The sequence below is a fragment of the Cyanistes caeruleus genome, chromosome 13 (assembly GCF_971803275.1).
Source record: "Cyanistes caeruleus chromosome 13, bCyaCae1.hap1.1, whole genome shotgun sequence".
Lineage (NCBI taxonomy): Eukaryota > Metazoa > Chordata > Aves > Passeriformes > Paridae > Cyanistes > Cyanistes caeruleus.
The window spans coordinates 2,777,531-2,796,120 of record NC_141713.1 but is presented as its reverse complement, the minus strand read 5'-3'; the positions used below and the strand labels follow the sequence as shown (position 1 = coordinate 2,796,120).

The window sequence follows — 18,590 nt, the reverse complement described above, 5'->3', positions numbered from 1 at the left end:
TAAAAGCCCAAAACCCAGTGGGAAAAGCTTGGAGAGATGGAGAGCTGAAGGCAGGGCGTTGAGAGCAGCTGGGGAAGCCCCAGTGGTGCACAAGCTCCCGGTATCCACGGGAAAGGCGGGAGCCAGGAACACCCTGATGCAACCACAGAAATATTTCCCTTGCTCTCCAGCCTGGACGGGGCTGCCCCAGGGAAAGGGCTCAGGGGGGAAGGATGGATGCTCCAGTGGAGCCACATTGTGCCCAGGGGCCAAATGCCTCCAGCATCACAGAGATGAGCTCACATAACCGGGATGCTGGGGAAGGAGGGAGGGGTGACAGATGCTCCAGCAGGGAAGGGACACAGCAAAACCCCAAACCAGGAGCTGACGTTAGGCTGATGCAACTTGGGAGAGTGGGAAGTTCAATCAAGATATTCTCTGGCTGAACAGGGATAAACACTGAAAAGTCTTTTGGGTTGCACAACCACCTTTGCCCAGCCCTGTGATAGAGGCAATTGAACAATACGTGTGATTTTCTCCTTGGTGGGACAGGAGCTGAGCATGCTGGTAGGAGACTGAGGGTGGGATGTCGGGGGTTATCCCCCACGGGAGGTCACAGACGCGGGTGCAGGACACAATGTGCCCAATTCAGCCCCCCCCCCCAAAAAAAAATTGTTTATGCAGCACCCCGTGACTTTAATTATAGTTAAAAGCAGGGTTGCGATATAAAGCAAGGTTATAATTTGTAGTCCGGGAGACACCTTGGGCAGGAGGACAACCTGAAGTGTCACCCAGCCAAAAAAGCGCCGGGCAGCGCCATGGTAATAAACTCTGGAACAAACTCCGAGGACACCAGCCTGCATCTGGGATTGCAGAGGATGAAGAAATTGAGAGGCAAACGAGCTGCTGTGCGGAAAATCGCTTTTAAGACACCGGTGTTCTGCGGGGGTTTGAAAGCAAAAGTTCTCTGTGTTCCCAAGATCTCCGATAAACCCGGGCCACAGAGTCCAAAGTTTGTTAAACCCACAAATATAACTTTCCGGGGTGGGAGGAACTTGTGCAACCCCCCAGCGGTGCGGGGCGAGGGCACCCCGAGGAGGGGCATTCACCCGAGGGGAGCCCGCCCCCGGGCCAAAGCGCTCCGACAGCATCCCCGCATCGTCCCCATTCCCATCCCGACCGCCCCGGGGGACTCATCTCCCGCTCCTGGGACCCCCGGCACCGCCTCGGCCCCGGGAGACCGGGTGGCTCTGCGAGACCCCCACCAGCGGGGAGACCTCGGGGTCCCTCTCCCGCTCCTGGGATCCTGCCCCGGTCTCGGGAGGGCCGGCAGTTCCGCGGGACCCCCGCGCCTCCCCGGTCCCGGGACCATCGTCAGCTTCCCGTTACCGGGAGTCCCAGTGCGAGACCCCGGGCAGCTTCCCAGCGCCGAGCTCCCCGCTCCAGGGATCTGCCGCAGGCTCCCAGCGCCGGAATCCCCGGCAGTTTCCCGAGACCGCTCCGCCTTTCCGATCCCGGGACCCTCGGTAGCTTTCCGGAGCCCTCGGCTCCTCTCCGGTTGCGGGACCCCCGGCGTGAGACCCCCGGCAGCTCCCCGATCTCCCGCAGGCTGGCGGTGCCAGAACGCCCGGCAGCTCCGCGGTTCACCCGCCGGTCCCCAGTGGCACCCCCAGCCCCGCGTTCCCCGGTGCCCCGGCACCTGCCCGCTCCCGGAGCCCCCCGCCGCCCCTTACCTGCCCCAGGCTGATGTACCCGTAGGCGGCGGCGAGGCGGGCGGCCTCGGCGGGGCCCCCCCGCACCCGCACGGCCCAGTGGTTGGTGTAGACGGTGCGGGCGGGCTCGGCGGCGGCCCCGCGCCCGGGCAGCGCCAGCGGCAGCGCCAGGGCCAGCAGGCAGAGGCGGGCGGGCGGCGGGGCGGCCGCGCTCCCCGCGCCGGGGCCGGCGGCGGGCATGGTGCGGGGCCGGGCCGGGCTGGGCGGAGCGGGGCGCTGCGCCTTTTAACCGGCCCCGCAGCCCGCGGGGGCGGGGGGATGCTCGGGGGGGGCGGGGAGGGCCCGGGAGAGCGGGCGGACGGGGCGGCCCCCGGCACTGCCCCCCCGCGTCCCCCCGCCGGGCAGCCCCGCTGCGTGCCCGGCGCTGCTCCCCGGAAACCCCCCCGCACACCTCTGCAGCCTCCCTGCCCGAGTCCGGGCAGCTCCCCGGACCTCTCCGTGCGTGGCTCTGTGTCTCTTCCCCGCCTATCTCCGGACAACTCCCTGTGCCCCCCGGCATCCCCCCTACGCGTCCCGGCGCCGGTCCCCGGACAGATCCCCTACATTCCCCTTCCGTGCCGCGGTGCTGCTCCTCGGAACCTCTCCTGCCTCCCCCTGCGTGTGACCGGACAATCCCCTGTACCCACTGCATCCTCTCCTGAGCGCCCCGGTGCTGCTCCGTGAACAACCACCTGCATCCCTCCGCATCCCTCTGCATACCCCAGCACTGCCCTCCGGGTTTCTCCCTGCGCCCCACTTCATCGTTCTTTGTGCTCCCGTTTCCCCGGGGCACCTCCCCTCCTTCCTCCGTAGACAGCCTCCATGCATCCTCCCAGCTCTGCTCCTCAGGTAACCCATGGCACCCTTCAGAGAGAGCCCCCGCATCGCCCCCGCATCCCCCTCCGCATGCCCCGGCACTGCATCTTCCTCTGTTCATCTGCATTCCCCCCGGGCAGCCCTCCGTGCATCCTCCCGATCTGCTCTCCAGGAACCCCCTGAACCCCCGGAGGGACTCCCCACGTTCCCCCTGCGTTCCCTCAGCCAGCCTGTCATGCATTCCCCGGCTCCACTCCCCGTGTAGCCCCTGCATCTGCCTGGGCAGCCGGTCTGAGCCCCCCTCCCCCTCTGCCTTCATGGAATGCGTTGGCACTGCTGGCATCTCCCCCACCCCATTCCCCCTGCATCCCCCCCAGGCATCTCCCTCACCCCCCCATCCCCCTGTACTACCCTCCCAAGCACATCCCACTGCACCTCCCCCCTGCATCCCTCAGCACTGCCCCCACATGCCCTGGCCATCTCCACTCCACCCCCAGCACCCCCTGGCACCCTCCTTGCACGCCCAGGCAAACCCCAGCCAGCTCCTCGTGGACTTGGGAAAGGCCAGGAGGAATTGGCCGGTGGGGAGAGGTTTGGGACAGGACTCTGGGGACAAACCTGGCCGTGGACACCCGAGGGGCAGCACCATAAGTTACAGGCTGGGGTAGACGGGCTGGAGTGCTGAGTCTGCCTCCCACGGATGCCATTCAGGGAACAGCAGAGACCTCGTGGGATATCAGAAATTGGGCTTTGTTTGGAGAAGGTGGTGGCACATACGAAGGCCGGGCTCAGGAGCGGGCCAGGGATGCTCTGTTCCACAGCTCTCTCTGCCAATGTGGGCCAAGGCCGGCAGGGAGCTGATGACTGCCCAAAATGAAAGGATGTTTCAGTGGCATTGCATCCACTCACATCACACCAGAGCTTCGCCTGAATCATATCTGAGCTTCAGAAATGTGCCCGGGGCTCCCAGGGCCCTGACAATGAGCAGCTGCATCCACAGGCTCCAGCAGAGATGGTCTCAGGGTGGCTGCGAGTCCCAGAGTGGGTGTCATCTGTTTTCCAGTCCCTGACCAGATTTGACTGGTATTTGGGGTGCAAGACCCACACCACATCCATCTGAATACAAACATCTTCCCGAGCCCCAAACAGATTTGCAAAACCCACCTGGGTGTGGGAGGGCAAGGGGGTGTCCAAGGAACCATAAGGACAACCTGGAGCTGGAGAGGAAAATCACAGTCTGGTGCCACCCACTTGTACCAACCCTGCCACTGGGCAGGTAAGCTCGTGACAGCCTGAGGAAATAGGGAAGTACTCCCAGCTCAGCCACGAGATTAATCCAAGGGAAATTTATAGAGAGCGTGTTCTGCATCACACAGGGCCAAAATCCTCAGGCAGCTCCTGCACTGGGCTGGCTTTGACCCATTTGCAGGCAGCAAATACATGGAGGGGCCAGACAGAGGTGAGTCCCTGTGCCACAGGGAGGCTTATCCTGGGAAATTACAATTATCAGCAAAATGGGGATTTGGAGGGTTTCCGTGTGCAGTGTCGTGCTGGCATTAGGGATGTGACAATTTGCTGCCACAATTTGCAGGCAATGGGGAGTTTGGTGACTCTGAGCTCACCATAAGACGTTGCTCACAGAAATCACTGTGGGTTATCACTGCAGGGACACTGGAGCTTCCAGGGCTCATCACCCCACATGTCCTCACAGGGCTACCCTGTGAGCACCCTGGGCAGAAATGATGGGTTGTGGGTGGCCATTCCTTCTGATTATGCAGTGAAGGATGGTTTCCATTAGCACCAGCACATTGCAAATCCAATCCTCACTTCCCATCCAGTTTATGGGCTTTTCCTCAAGTTTCCCATTGATTAAGGTGTGTGAGATGGATGAGCAGGGCTGGCGTGTGCTGGGTGTGCTACATGTGCAATGCACGTCCAGAGAGGTGCAGCAGGGCAGAGCCAGAGGAGAAATGGGAATAGATGAAAGAAAACCCTTTGGTTTCAAAACATCCACCTCTCTCTGCTGGGGAAGGTCTGTGGGGTGTAGGCAGGGTATGCAAAGGAGGGGTGAAGTCTCTCCACAGGGAGCAGAGAAGGGTGAGTGAGCTCTGGCAGCAGCAGGGAGGGTTTAGGCTATGGCAGTGGGAAAAGCTTTCTGAAGCTTTTCAGAAGAGAGTGAAGTTAGGAAAGGGGTTGCCTCTGTGGGAGTGTGTGTGCAAAACCTCATTGTGTCTGTGTTAAGTCATGAAAAATGGACAAATCCCAGGAGAATCAGTCTGAATCCATGTCTGGGAGTGCTCTGCATTCCACTGCAATGGCCATCAGTGATCATCATGGCCATCAAAATCTAGCTACGAGCTACATCACAGACCCTCCTTCCCAAGGCCATTCACCACAACTCCCCATGTATCTGCCTGGGGAATAGTTACTGGTACCAGTAAAACCCTGTGCCCTGCTGTGAGTCCAGTGGCACCGGCTTAGCCTGCAACACCATGAGAGCTGGGTGAGAGCCTTGCCCAAGCACTGACTGCAACGTTGGGACCCAGGCTTTGGTGCTCCCTGGTCCTTGCAGTGCTCCTGACCCATCTCCCACTGACATAATTTTGAAATTCACAATGCCAGTTTTCCCAGATGAACCCAAGGAACTTACCAAGGGTGTCAGGAATGACAGCTTTTGGCTCCACGTGCTTTGCAGTGGATGTAGACTAAGGCAGAGGCTCCAGTTAACTTTTCCTGGGATTATTTGAAAACCTGGAGAATTACAGTGAGCCACAAACAATACAATAAATTTTGTGAGCTGAGAGGTTAAACAGAAGCTGCTGCACAGGAAGCATGGAAAGAGGCACTGCTGAACCAGTAACATTTAATCTCTCCTGAATAAAATTCATAATAACCCTGGCATTTTATATCTGTCCGTGAATTACAGTTAAAATCCCACCACGTCCCACGCACGCTCGATGCTCTGTACGGCAATGGGGTTACAGAGAAGAGCTGGACGAGCAGAGAAGAATGTAATTGAAATGCTGTTTCTTTGAAAACCAAACCCTTCTTTTTAAGGCACGTTCAGAAAAGGAAAGTACAAATAACGCACACAGAAGGTGCTATTTTTTGCCAGGGGTGGGATGGCAGGGCTGGCACTGAGCTGCCTGCCATGGGCAGCAGGATTGTCACCCTGTTCCTGCCTGTGGAGGAGGGACAGGACAGTGGGAACTGTGCCTCTGCCTGCTCCAGTGCAAGGAGTTAAGCAAACAAAAGCCGTTTTGCAAGCGCCCACGGTCCAGAGGTGTCCCTGGGATGTCAGGACAGGAAAGGCACTTGGCTTGGAATCATCGGCCAGCCTTGCTGGCAGGAGCTGCCCGGTGAAACCCCACGGGCCCCCGGCCACAGGAGCTGGGGTTTTATCCTGTGCGTGATGACAGCCTGTCGACATGGAGATTACAGTACAAATCAGGTTAAAACCCATTTATCTGACCCAAGCAGAGCCCGTGCGCTGGGCTGCGCAGAGGCGTGAGCGGGGCACCGCCGTGCTGATGGCTGCGAACCTGTCCCGGTCTGCAGGAGAGCCCGACAAAGCCCGGCCATGCAGCTGTGCACCGTGGGCAATCCAGGGCATGCAATAATTAAACCAGCACACCTGGAAATAGCTCTTTCTGTAGCTTCCAGGCTTAACCAAATGAATGAAATTTGCGCTGGCATAATTAAAGCGATGCAGTTCAGGATCTTGTCTGCACCGGGGAGTTACTGCAGCTTGACTCTTCCCTCTCCGGTGACAGCCACGTGGAAGAACCCCCAGCCCCAGCACGGCTCGGCTCCAGTGCTGACTTGTCACCATCAGGGTGCCCATTAACACCAGCCCATTAACACCAGCTCATTAACACCAGCCTTCAAACCTGTCCGGCAGCACAATGCCTCCAGCGTCCTCCGGCAGCTGCCCCGGCTCACTCCAGCACACAGAAGCGATGGCAAAGCAGCGGGCTCTCGGCTGCAGTCCCTGCTCCCCTCCAGGGACTTGTAAATCTGCAAGAGAAATCAGTGTTCTTCCATTTTAACTGTGTTAAACCACGACACATTTATATTCACTCATCTCAATCTATTTTCTTTTTCTCTGCTTTCCCTTTTAGGTGTTAATATAACCCCAGACTAACTAGTGGCCAGATGGTTTTGGGGATATTAATGGTAAAATCCTGCACACAAGTGAATTGCCAGTGAAACTTGCCAGTGGAAAATAAAAATTTGGAGCCTCCGTGGAGCTTCATCCCCACGGCTGATGTGTCACAGCAGCACTTGGGCTCTGGCAATGCCGCTGCTGCTGTCAGCGTGCAGCAGCCACCAATTTTGCAGCTGGGAAAGCCCTGGGTGAATTCCCAGGAGATCCGTGCTCACTGGAAAAATCCTGTCCCTGCCTTTTTCCTTCCCTTTCTAAATCTGGATTAAGCTTTCAGTCTGAAGAGGTGACATCAAATGTGAAGGAGAGGAAGGAGGGGATGAGGTGGAGCAAGGCCCAAGGAGGTGTGGACAAGCAGCTCTTTGTTGGTGCCCAGCCCTGGTCACAACGCTGCAGATACAGGGAAAGTAATTTCCAAATTCTTGAAACATCCACTTTATAAATCTCTGATCCCTGTCAGCTCACAGGGAGAAATGGGGAAAATTACAGGGAAAAAAGCACTCCTGCCAGGGTGGAAGAGTTCAGAACCAAAGGGATCACCAAGGAGGATGTGCCGGTGCTTTTCTGCCATCCAGCACCTCTTCCAAACACTGAAGTCAGCAGCCAAAGGGATTTAAATTGGGGATTAGAGAGGCTGCCTGGCTGCAATGATACACTCGGGGTACAGGGAGCAGAGCATCCCCAGCACCAGAGGTTTTAGCTGTAATTAGACCAACATCTGTCCAGCGATGGTCAAGGCTTGTGCAGTCACTGTGCTGCTCCAGGCTGGGCTGGAGATTTCCCACAGGCTTCTCCTGCTGCGCTTTTCTGCAATTTCACAGATATAAGAAATTTTTTTCCATCTGATGCGTTCCTTCTCTCCAGAAAGATTAAATCTTGATTGTCAGGTACCGGTGTAGCAGGCAAGAAGATTTCCCTGCCTAGTCCAAATGTCATCCTAGTAAAAATTCTAGTAATAAAAAATAAAAGAGAAAGGGCCCATTATGGACTCAGGCCTGAAAAAAATATCCAAAATGTGGATCCTGAAGTTTAGAATCAATTGAAGCTCGGTGGCTGAAGGCTGCTCTGGAGACTGCTGGGCCCAGCACACACAGTCATAGGGTGGGGAAATCAATCAAAGATAATTGACTGTGTTCTGGACTTGAACTAAAAGGGAGCAAACCCAAGCCTTTTCACCCATCTCAAATAGGTTTGGGGTTTATTGTTATGTTGGAAATTAGGATAAGGAAGGAAATGCCCAAGTGAAGGGTGGTAGAATGTGGAGATGCTTCACCTGGAGAGGGTGCTGGTACAGAGAGGGGACCACAGGGATGTGTCCTGGTGGCACCCATCCCACATGTGAAATAGGAATCCTCTCCTGGTAGTTCCCACCATCCCAATTCATCTGAGAGCACTGTACCAGGGAGAAGCATCAGAACCAAGAGGGTGCTGGTAATAAACCAAACCAACCCAACCGCACCCCTGGAAGAGCAGGTCTTGGAAGAGCCGGTTACACCGGTGCCACGTGGCAGACGTGTTGTCACCACACAGGGGGAGGCTATTTCAGGTTCCCCCAAAGGAAGCATGGCTGTTGCTGTTGGAATGATGGCTTCAGGGCTGGACTTGGTATCAAAATCTGGGCTCCTAGAAGGGGCTGGGGATCACCAGGAAGGGACAGCTGCTGTCTGCTCTCTATGGTGGCTTTGTCAGATCAAACACAACTTTCCTATTTCACCCCCAAGTGGGGTGATATGCCAAGGACCCAGCTGTGACAGGCACAGGATGAGCCTCCCCACTGCATTTTCACTTCCCAGCAAACCCCACTGCTCTGGAGCAAACACCAGGAGCAGAAACACAAGAGGAGAGTGATGAGCCTGGGGGTGGAGAGATGCAAAGATCAAACCAGCAGTGATTTCAAAATAAAATCCGACAGCCCAGGGAAAACACAGTGTGTTCTTGCTGAGGCTATCATTTATGCCAATTAAAAAAAAAAAAAAAACCAAACTGGCATGGCACGAAGGAGAGCTGCACGGTATTTCCTGAAAAGGGTGTGGGGAGCATCCTTGGAAAGCCTGCCCTGCACAATGTGCTTGCTGTTTCCAGAAAAATAAAGTTTGCCATGACACACCTGTCCCTGAAAAGCGGCTATTTAAAGCTGGAACATGGTCAGCCTGGAGTCAGTGGCTGGGTCTGTCCTGACTGCAGAGCAGCTGGCACCTTTGCCAGGATTTGGGGTTTGGCATTTACCTGCAGCTTTTTAATTGCTACATAATGTCTTAGAAAAAAATGCAGGAGGGCTGCCCAAGCACCAAGTGCTTACAACTGAAGGTCTTTCCTCAACAGCTTTTGGCTGGTGGCCATTAATTCCCCTACCAGCCCCCAGAACTGTGACAGAACAGGACAGGAGGAGTTTTCTCCTTTGCCACCTTTAGATTTTGAGAGTATTTTGACTCAGCTGGGAATGTGGGGGGCCTTAGAGCAGCAACTTTGGGGTTTGCCAGAGGGACAGCTGTGGGAGTGATCCTGTGGGACAGTGGAGGGGCTCGGCTGGCAAAGGACAGGAGGGTCCCCTGTCCTTTGGGACATGTTCCTTCCATTGGGAAGGGACAATTTTTGGTGGAGAAGGGAGTGTCCCATGGGTTTGTGTACCCTCATCCCCTGGCAAGCTGGGACCAGGACTCACTCCCCATCCCAGGGCAGAGCTCACCAAGGACATTTTTTAAGGTTTCAGAAGCATAGCAAGACTTTCCAAAGCCTAATCTCCAAGCGAGCTTACCTTTGACATGGAATTTCAACAAGGGAGCGTGGAAAACAAACATAAACCCACAGTTTGGATGGGTTTTCTTTTGTCTGAGCCTTGCTCAGAAGCTGCAGGCAGGCGGTATTTGGGTGACCAGACTGGATCCAGTGTTCTCTGGGTGGCCACGATGCTGAAAGAGAAGCAGCTCCACCTTAGGGCAGGCGCTGGTGCTGGAGCAGGGCCGACCTCGACACCAATTCAACCATCAGCCATCATCTGTGCCAGGGACTGGCAACATCTGCTTCAGCCCACAGCCAGACTTCAAGCCAACATCAAGGTCTCAAGGCTTGGGACCAGAATTTGGGGCTGAGAATTTAATTTCCTTTAGTCACATTGAAAAAAAATCCACTCCAGTGTTAATTTTCTTTCCTAAGGAGGCTGGGGAGTAAAAAAGGCTGTTTTCAGCAAATCACCCTTTGCATCATGCAAAAGATCTGAGACCCACAGAAGGTGGAAATCCCACATGGAGCAAAACTCCACAACAATAAAAACTCATCCTAGGTGGAAAAATAACTTTTTTTTTTTTTTTTAGCCAGTCAAAGACAAAGCAGGGTTCTATAGAGCCCTGGACATATCTGGATTAGTCCCATAAAAATCAGTTGTTGTGGAATATTGGCCTCCCTGCAGGAGACAGCAGGAGAGATGCTAACCTGATCTCGATTTGAAAGCTGCTTATTAGTCCTCATCAAGCATAATTATGCTTCAAAGCTAAATGAGATGTCCAGCTGAATTCTGAACACACGTTAATGTTTTTAAATACGAAAAAACCCAACAAAACCCCATTTATTGAATCCAAGCCAGGCTCCAAATGTTAAAATAGATGCTGTTAATGGCTCTGGGAAGGGAGGGCTGGAGCTTCAGTGCAGCTTTGCCAATTAAATGGTTATTACTGACCAATTAGTCAGGAATCAACCCTGTTTTTAGTGATATCTGGTTAAGTGTGTCCTACAGATCAGCCTCAGTTGTTAACCAGGGGAAAGAAACACCTTCTCCCCATCAGCTCCCCCAGATACTCAGACTGGGCAGGGTTTGTGCCCACCCTGCTCATGAAAAATCCCTTTTCCTTCCAGCACTGCCACTCTCCTGGGGGAAACACGTCAAGGACCCACCTAGGCACGGCAAAACCTTTCAGAGTTGGGAAGGAAATGGGAAGGAAATGAGGGAAAAGGGGAAAATTAACCACACGCAGAGGGTGGCTTCTCCCCCTGCAGCTTGCAGGTTGCTGCTGCCCAGCACATGCTGAGCCATGCCCATTCACAGGCTTTTCTAAATATTATCCCAATATTTTCTTTCAGTTCCCAGATAAATGGGCCTCTTCAGCAGGATTTAAGCTTGCTCTGTTCCAACATTTTCTTTAAAGCAGCAGAGGAAACGTTTGAGTTGCGCCAAGCTGCTGAATCCTGCTTTCAGGGCTGAGCTGCAAGGGGTTTTCCAAGAAAAAATAGCGGCGGTGTTGGGCTTTTTCCTTGTTTCATCAGGAAATAAGAAGGAGGCCACATCACCCTTTAATCTTCCTTTCTTCCTGCTTCCTCTCCTGCAGTCTGTCTTTCCTGTGCTTTCCTGTGGTTTTCAGGAGCATATTCCCAGATTTCCATAGGATTCCATGGGTAAGCAGGAGCATCCCCCTGCAGGGCATCCTCCCTCTGAGTACCCCTGAGCCATGGGGAAACTCCAGGGGACCTTGGTGTCTCCTGTGGGGCTGGGACAGCAAGGCCACAGCACCAGAGAGAGAGCTGAGGAAAGTGTCTATGCAACAGCCAGGGAGGGTGGAGCCAGACAAAGGTTGGTAAAGCACAAAAAAAAAAGAGCAAAACTTCAGAAAATGTCAGTGCAAAGACCAATTCCTTCCAGGGACTGAGTGCAGCAACATGTAGAGGGTCCATCTAATCAAAATTAAACTGGATGGAGGATGTTTCAAGCCCAGGGAAGCTGGTGTGGTTGAGCAGAGGATGACTGCTCACCTCCTTGTTCCAGGTGAGAAGATACTTCTGGATGCCCTGGCTGGCTTGGACAGCACCTGGGCAGAGAGAACAGCCCTTGGCCACAGGGACAGGGCTGCTGTTTGTGGATCTGAGGTGCAACAGGGTGAAGGAAAATCTAAATACATTGTGGCTTTGGGAGTCTGTGATGGGCAGGAGGAGGACAAGAGCAGACCTGGTACAGGGGGAACTGCTCAAGGCCCTACATATCTACAGCTGGTGCTTACAGGGTCTGGAGTGGGGAGAGGGAGGTGATGCTCTCCAGGCATTGAGGTTTGTGGGGTCCGTGGTGATGTGTCCTTGAGAAATGACACTAAGAACTCCAAACCTGTGACGTGTGGGAGCATCCCCAAAGTGATTACCAGAGGGACGGGACAAACTTAGTGACTGGGGATGGGATGTAGCCCTTTCCCTCGTCCCCAGCTGGGTTTCCCCTCCTGGAAAGGGGGGAGTGCCTTTTTTCCGGGCCACAGGATGGGGCCTGAGGAGGCCAACAGCCCCAGCAGACGTGGGATCCGTTGTAGCCTGTACCTGTCCCCATCCTCTAGAGCAGCGCAAAGGCTGCATCAGCTCATTTCCTCCCACCGTTCCTTTACCCCGGAGCATCCCTCCGGGCCGGGGCACAAAAATCCCCCGCAGGGCCGTGCCACGGGTGTCCGGGTTCAGCCGGGGGCGTGCAGGAGATGCCAGGGTCCCGGGGAGCCCGGGGAGCCCGGGGAGCCCCAGGGCTGGCCGCGGCCGGTGCGCCGGGCCGGCACTAGGTGGGGATGGCACCACGCCGCGGGAGGAAGGGCAGCGCTGGGCTGGGCTGGGCTGGGCTGGGCTGGGCTGGGCTGGGCTGGGCTGGGCTGCTGCTCCCCGGGGAGCAGCGGGGACTGCGGGGGACTGACGGGATGGGCTGAGATGGAAAGCTGAGGGGAGAGATGGGGCAGGGATGCGGGCGGTATGGCAGAGTGGCAGGGATGTTGGAGGCAGCAAGGAGCCGGGAGCGCATCAGGCTGCCGAATCGGGAGTTATTAAGCACAGCAAAGGCTCTGGCTGTCAGACAATCTGAGCCTCTCTCCTCACCCCACACAGGCTCGTTATTACTGAAATTCATTACATTTTGAAATTTTACAAAGGAAGTGTTTCCCGCATGTTCTCAGCCAGACCTTCTGCATCCCGCAGCTTGCTCCATCCACGGGTCTGTGCTAGGGCGGGACACCGGCACAGCTGAGAGCTGGGCAATCGGTCACCAAGCTCTTGGCCTCACTGGAAAGGCTGGGAGGTGGCCACAGTGCTGGGAGAGGAATGCAAAGTGCTTGTGCTCTCAGGACCACCTCACTGCAGGGCTAAGGAGGAATGAATCCATGTCAGGAGGAAAACTCCATCGCAGGGAAGTGTTTCACACTGGCTGCTCAGCCATGGGCAGTAGCTCCAGAACCTGTCTCAGACACAGTGGGCCCATGCAATAAGCCCTGCATGTGAAAGGGTTTACTTGCTGTAAATCTTTGCAGAATTCACTTGATCCAATCCTACCTCATGAGTCACCAGCAAAACCAGGGCACAGCTGTAAATCTCACCCCCCCTGCTCACACCAAGACTCAGCTCATTTCCACAGCCACTGTTCAATGCATCTTCAGGAAAAGCATCACCCTGAAGTCCTGATCCAGGACATGGGATTTTTCCAGCTTCTTCCTGCAGGGACCCAAGCACCAGCAGCAGGAATTTGGCCATCAGCATCCACAGGCAAACCCAGAGGTGAGAAACAACTTGATACACAGTTTTACACCAAATTTTGAGGAGCTGGTCTCACCAGAAGGTTAGGTGCATAGACCATAGCCATGGTCAAGTTATTTAATTTTTGCTTCCCTTCTTCTCAACAAAAAAACCAACAAATCAGCCCAATCCTGCAGCATGTCTGTCAAAATCCATGTTCACCACAGAAATGGTGGCTCAGAATGAGCCACTGAGGTCTACACCCTCAAATCAGGGGGCAAAGAAAGTCAGCACCACTGGGACAGGAGCATAAATCAGGTTATTGATTTAAATGTAGCTATTGATTTAACCCCTTCTGTTGTCTCTCTGTGTTCCTCACATGCTCATCCAAATCAGAGAGAACATAATTTCAGACAAACTCCATGGTTGCTTGCTGTGCAAGCCATCAGTCCCCAAAACTCCTTTGTGCTCAGGAACCAGGCAGGGTGGCAGGTAGGGATCAGAATCAGGATAGACCTTGAAAGCAAGAGTACAGGAAGCAGGATTGTATTACCAGAGGTCATGAGTGCTACAGGTACCAGATAACACTGCTCTGAGGGATTATTTCTTACCACAGCAAACAAAATCAGGATATTCTGAGGATATTATCCTATATATATATATAAAAAAGTATTTTTATATATCCTGACAGCTCCAGGAGGACCTCAATGCTGCATTGCATACAGGAAAGCTGATGGCTGCATGCACCCAGAGATGCTGCCTTACCTTAAACTTACCCAGAAAAATCCACCCAGCACCTCTGGGGCTGCAGCTTCACCTTCTCAAAGTGGCATGCACAGAGCAGAGGTGTTTTTGGGAGCTCCTGAGCTTAGACAGAGTAGGGAGGCAGTGGGAGGTCAGGGCTGTGGAGCAGGAAGTGATCTCCCCCAAACTCAGTCCGGTTTGAAAGCCTGGCAAGCACTAACACTAACAAACAGTCAGTGTGTTTATATCCCACCTTCCTGCCGGAGAGCAGGGGTTATTTTTGGCATGTTTTGTCATTTGTGGAGATGTCAGTGAAGGCCAGGAACAGTGCAGAGCTGTTGGGAAAGCCCAGAGGCAACTGCCCCAGGCGCAGGATGAGGTGAGGGAGGTGGGAAGCTGCTCCAAGCCATTTACATAGAGACAGGGTTTTGCCTGCAGGATGTGGGGCACAGACCTGGCTTCAAAACACCTGAGGACTAAGAGCAGCATGAACTGACCTATTCAAGCCCTATTCTAGCCCCACATTGCTCCCATCCACCTCAAGTAGCAATAGAGCAGGGGTGTCAATCTGAGCCCTCATCCACCCAGTGCTTCACTCCTTCCCACCTTTCCTGCCTGTGCATGAACCATGACCATCAGCTGGACACCAACAGTGATGTTCTGGCATCATCAGTCACCCCTTCCAGCCTTGCTGTTTTTGATCTGGGCTTACTGCTCATGATGAGTTAAAACAGAAAGGAAGAAGAGAACACAAAGCAGTATCCCTCTTTGCCCACTTGCCATTGTGCCACAGGGCTTGGCCACATTCCTTCCACTCACTGCTGGTTTTAAGATCATTTAAACCACTCACCTCCCCCCATTTTCCCCCAGAAAGTGACCTCCTTACCTACAGTTTTGGATCTGCTTTGTCCCTCCTGTGAGCACCAGACATCCTCTGCAGCCAGGACTGCTTTTCCTTACTAAACCAGCAAGATCAGCAGGGAAAGCACACGAGTTCCTGCGAGCGCTTGCAGGCTGATGGCTTTGGCAGATAGCTGGCTCTTCTCTTCCAGACATGTATCTAAAATAGGGAGCATGAGTAGCTGAAAAGCCCAGGTTTTGGTTTGGGCAGAAGCTTGGACTGGTATCAGCCAAGAGGAAAACAGGTAAAACCAGGATTTTGGCAGGTCAGGAGTTACTGGCCAAGCCTCAGTCTGGGTATAACCTCGACTGCCCCACTGCAGCAGGGAATGTGGCTGGAAGCACCATCCTTTCACATGGCTTGTCCATAAAACACAAGATTTAAGCCCAGAAAGCTGGTAGATAGGTTAAGAGAAACCTTCCATGCCAGCTCCAGATGTGTGGTCTCCCATCTCCTCCAGCCTTTGCTGCTGCTAATTCCCCGTGTGTTGCCTGAGGATTTAGCCACCCCCACATTTCTTGTCTAGCACAGGTAGTTTGGAGGACTGCAGTCCTCCTGAGAACTGATTAAGTCCCACAGTGCTGCAGTTTGAGAAGGTGCCACAGGCTCTACTTGGCATCAAGAGCCTTAATTGAGCCCTACCTTTGCGCATCCATTCGGATCCAGCACTTTCTCTGGGCCTCTTTGTTTTATCCCCAAGCAAACAGCTGGAATTAAGAACATCCCCATTAATTTGCCATGCATATGGAGAGGTTGAGGATTTCTCCTCCAGCTCAGGAGCCCTGTGGCCTCACTGAGCCCAGCGCTGGCTTCCAGTCTCACAGGCATATTCACCTCCTCCCTCCCCAGTGCTGTGCAGATAACAGGGCAACTGCTATAATGAGTCTCTGTCTGTCCAGCCCTGCTCAAAGCAATTAACAAAGCCAGGCACTAATGAACTTGGCTTCAGAGCGCCCCGGAGATGGGTTATTGCCATTTGAAGTGGAGGAGAACCAAGGCAAGAGCAGGTGGAGTGGCTGACCCTGGTCACAAGGCACCTCGGGTTGGATGCAGGAGACAGAGCTCCCTGCCTGGAGCAGGGAAAGGATGGCAGGTAGACACGAGGGCGACCACAGCTCTCTAATGTGGTGTCTGTGGCTGGAGAGACTGGTTTGTCCACGTTTGGGAGGGCAGGAGGGACTCTCCACCCATCCCAGTCCTGTCTCATCCCTGAGTGGCTTTGGGGAAGCCATGTCTCTGCAGCCAGAACTCCTGACACCCGCCTCAGTGAAACTCCTCTACATCCCGCACCCCAAGTTTTGCAAGACCCCAGATGCGGCCATTGAGGCACAGAGCAGGAGGACTCATGGGTCCCCTTGCAAAAGCTTCCTCAGTTCATGACTCAGCATCCCACCCTCCTTGGTGTCACTCGTGACTCCATTTCACTTTGCTGCAGCAGCATTTCACCATCTCTTATCAATGCAGAAGACAACAGGGCAGCCTGCCCCAGCTGCAGACATGTGCCAAACACCTCGCCCTGCAGCATTTTCAGACCAACCTCCCCGTGGTTGTGAACTGAACATCCTCTTGCAAACGACAGGTTTCCCTGCAATGCTGGAGCAGGTCAGAGTGGGTCTCTCCAGGTCCACCTGCAAGGGTGAGGATAGCTGATAAATCACAGGGATGTGGCCTCTGCACCACATGCTCTCACAGCACACACGTCCTCACATGCACGTTGACGGCATGCTAAAAATATTCTTCACTTTTTGACCGATTAAAATTTTCCAGGAGAGTTGGAACCACAGCCCCCACCCTATCTGTACAGCCAGAGGCTTCCCCTCACCTCCCCCAGCCCTGCCAGGAAAACAGACAATACTGAACAACAGTTCTGGTAATTTGGAGGGTTTGGCTCTTTTAAAAGCCTGGCTAAAATATAATCTTTTTTCAATAGTTTATTTTGTGATGTCTGGCACCATTCTGGAGCCAAACTTGGCACCCTGTCTTGCTCTCACACTCCCACAGAGAAGGCTGTGGGTGAGATGGGATGATCCTACTTCCCACCCAAAATCCCATTTTGATGGCTCAGGAAATTAAACAAAGAAAATATGTTTTAAAACCAGCTCCCACCTGGTGTTAGGCAGCAGAGAGCTAATGCTAGCTTGGTGACAGCTCTGAATGCTGATGGCCAGTCATGATTTTCTTGTCATATTTTTCAGAGGTGCCTGTTGTGCCAGGTAAAGAAGGAACCTGAAGGATGCTGTCAAACCCCTGGCCAGTGGCCAGGCCCTTCTGTGCCACCACTGATGCTTGTGGCAGCATTTTCTTTGCCTGATTTGGCTCCTGGCCATGGAGGAGGAGCAGGGGAGGCCACAGAAGGTGTTTATACAACATGGGGATTGTCTCGGCGAGACCAGAGCCTTTGCCAAACTGAGCTAAGCTGATAGGAAGGAGATGTCATCAGTGTGTTTTTGCTAATTATCACTAATAATTATTTGTGTGTAGTTTCTCTTAGGAGCTCCAGTTCTGGCTCAGCCCCTGCTGCTCTTGCAGCCCTGTGCAGCTGGAGCAAATGGGAGGGTCTTACCCCAAAATCCTGCAGGTGAGAGGAGAGGGAGGGCAAGTGCAGTGCTTGGACAATGCCCTGACCATGGTTGTCAGCACAATGCTTCCTCCCTCTTGATGTTCTCTCCCTGCTAACACCAGTTATAAGCAGTCAGACCCCATCTGTCCTCCCTTGGCTTTTCCGAGTGTGTTTGGTGCCTCAGCCTCTTGTCAAAACCCAGATTCCTCACAGCACAGCTATTAGCTGCTCCCTCCCATGTGAGATGTCTTTCTGCTGACACGGCAATCATTCTTCTGCCAACGTGCCTTGACAGTACCAGGATTTCTCATTTCAAGTCCTGGTGTGTCCCAGGGTGATTCCCAGCTCCTCCATTAACCCCTGGCCCTACAGGATGGGGGTAGCCTGCCCTGATGGATACCCTGCTATCCCTTCTGCCTCTGGTTAGCAGAAGCTGCCTCTTGTTTTTCCTCTTAGCACTTGCCATACCTATGCAGAAGAGCATTTAACCTGGAGGTAGAGTGTGTCAGACTTTTATTCTCCTTTCCTTCTTATTTTCTGTGCTGAGAACAATGGAGGCAAGGTTTGCAGAGGGAGGTAATGTCTTTTTTTAGACTGACTGAAATAATTAGAAGAAAAACCAGGCAGGCTGTTGGGTACACGAGCCCTCTAGCAGGCCTGAAATAGCTGCAGAAGTCTGCAAAGCTGAATACCAGTGGAGAACAATAGCTCTGAGCATGACTAGTGTTAACCAGTTCTGCTACCAAAGACCATTCCCCAGCTGTTTACCTTGGGTGAACAAGTGGCATCACCCCTCTGCCAAAATCCACTGTCCAGAGACGACCCCATGGCCAGAAGTCACTGTTGTGGCTGAGGGAGGCACGTGGATACATGGACCTGAGCCCTGGGCATTGCTCCTTGCAGGCTTCAAGGAGCATCCCTTGCCTCCCTACACCCTGTGCCCTGTCCTGCTGCTCCTGGGGCCTGACCTAACCCCAGCACAGGGACACTGTGCCACCCTGGACCCTGCCTCACCACCGGGACCCTGCCTGACCCTGAGAACTCTCTGATTTCAGGCGCTGTTTTACTACAGGGGTCTGGCTCGAATTAATGGGATCCTTCCTAGTCCCAGGGGACCATGTGAGGCCCCTGACCTTTGGGACCTGCTGATTTCAGAGACTTCCTACCAGTGGGTCTAGCGTGATCCCTGGGACACTGCCTGACCCCAGGAATTGTATC

At 53.9% G+C, this 18,590-nt stretch overlaps 1 protein-coding gene across 14 annotated transcripts in view; it reads right to left on the bottom strand.

Moving 5' to 3' along the window:
- PCSK6 (proprotein convertase subtilisin/kexin type 6) overlaps positions 1 to 18,590 on the bottom strand; it is a 91,598-nt gene that overhangs the window by 32,430 nt on the left and 40,578 nt on the right. For 4 of the 14 annotated variants that reach the window (XM_086848782.1, XM_086848783.1, XM_086848785.1 and 1 more), the window contains 5 exons: positions 16,350 to 16,440; positions 14,798 to 14,971; positions 9,467 to 9,620; positions 6,437 to 6,563; positions 5,197 to 5,297 (listed from right to left, as the gene is read on the bottom strand). In XM_086848782.1, coding sequence (XP_086704908.1) covers positions 5,197 to 5,297; positions 6,437 to 6,563; positions 9,467 to 9,475 — 237 coding nt within the window. In that variant the 5' untranslated portion in view covers positions 9,476 to 9,620; positions 14,798 to 14,971; positions 16,350 to 16,440. Of the gene's footprint in view, positions 1 to 1,712; positions 1,947 to 3,164; positions 3,411 to 5,196; positions 5,298 to 6,428; positions 6,564 to 9,466; positions 9,621 to 14,797; positions 14,972 to 15,454; positions 15,520 to 16,349; positions 16,441 to 16,918; positions 17,014 to 18,140; positions 18,222 to 18,590 lie in introns of those variants that run through there. The other 10 variants (XM_086848781.1, XM_086848779.1, XM_086848780.1 and 7 more) reach the window with 8 other exon arrangements.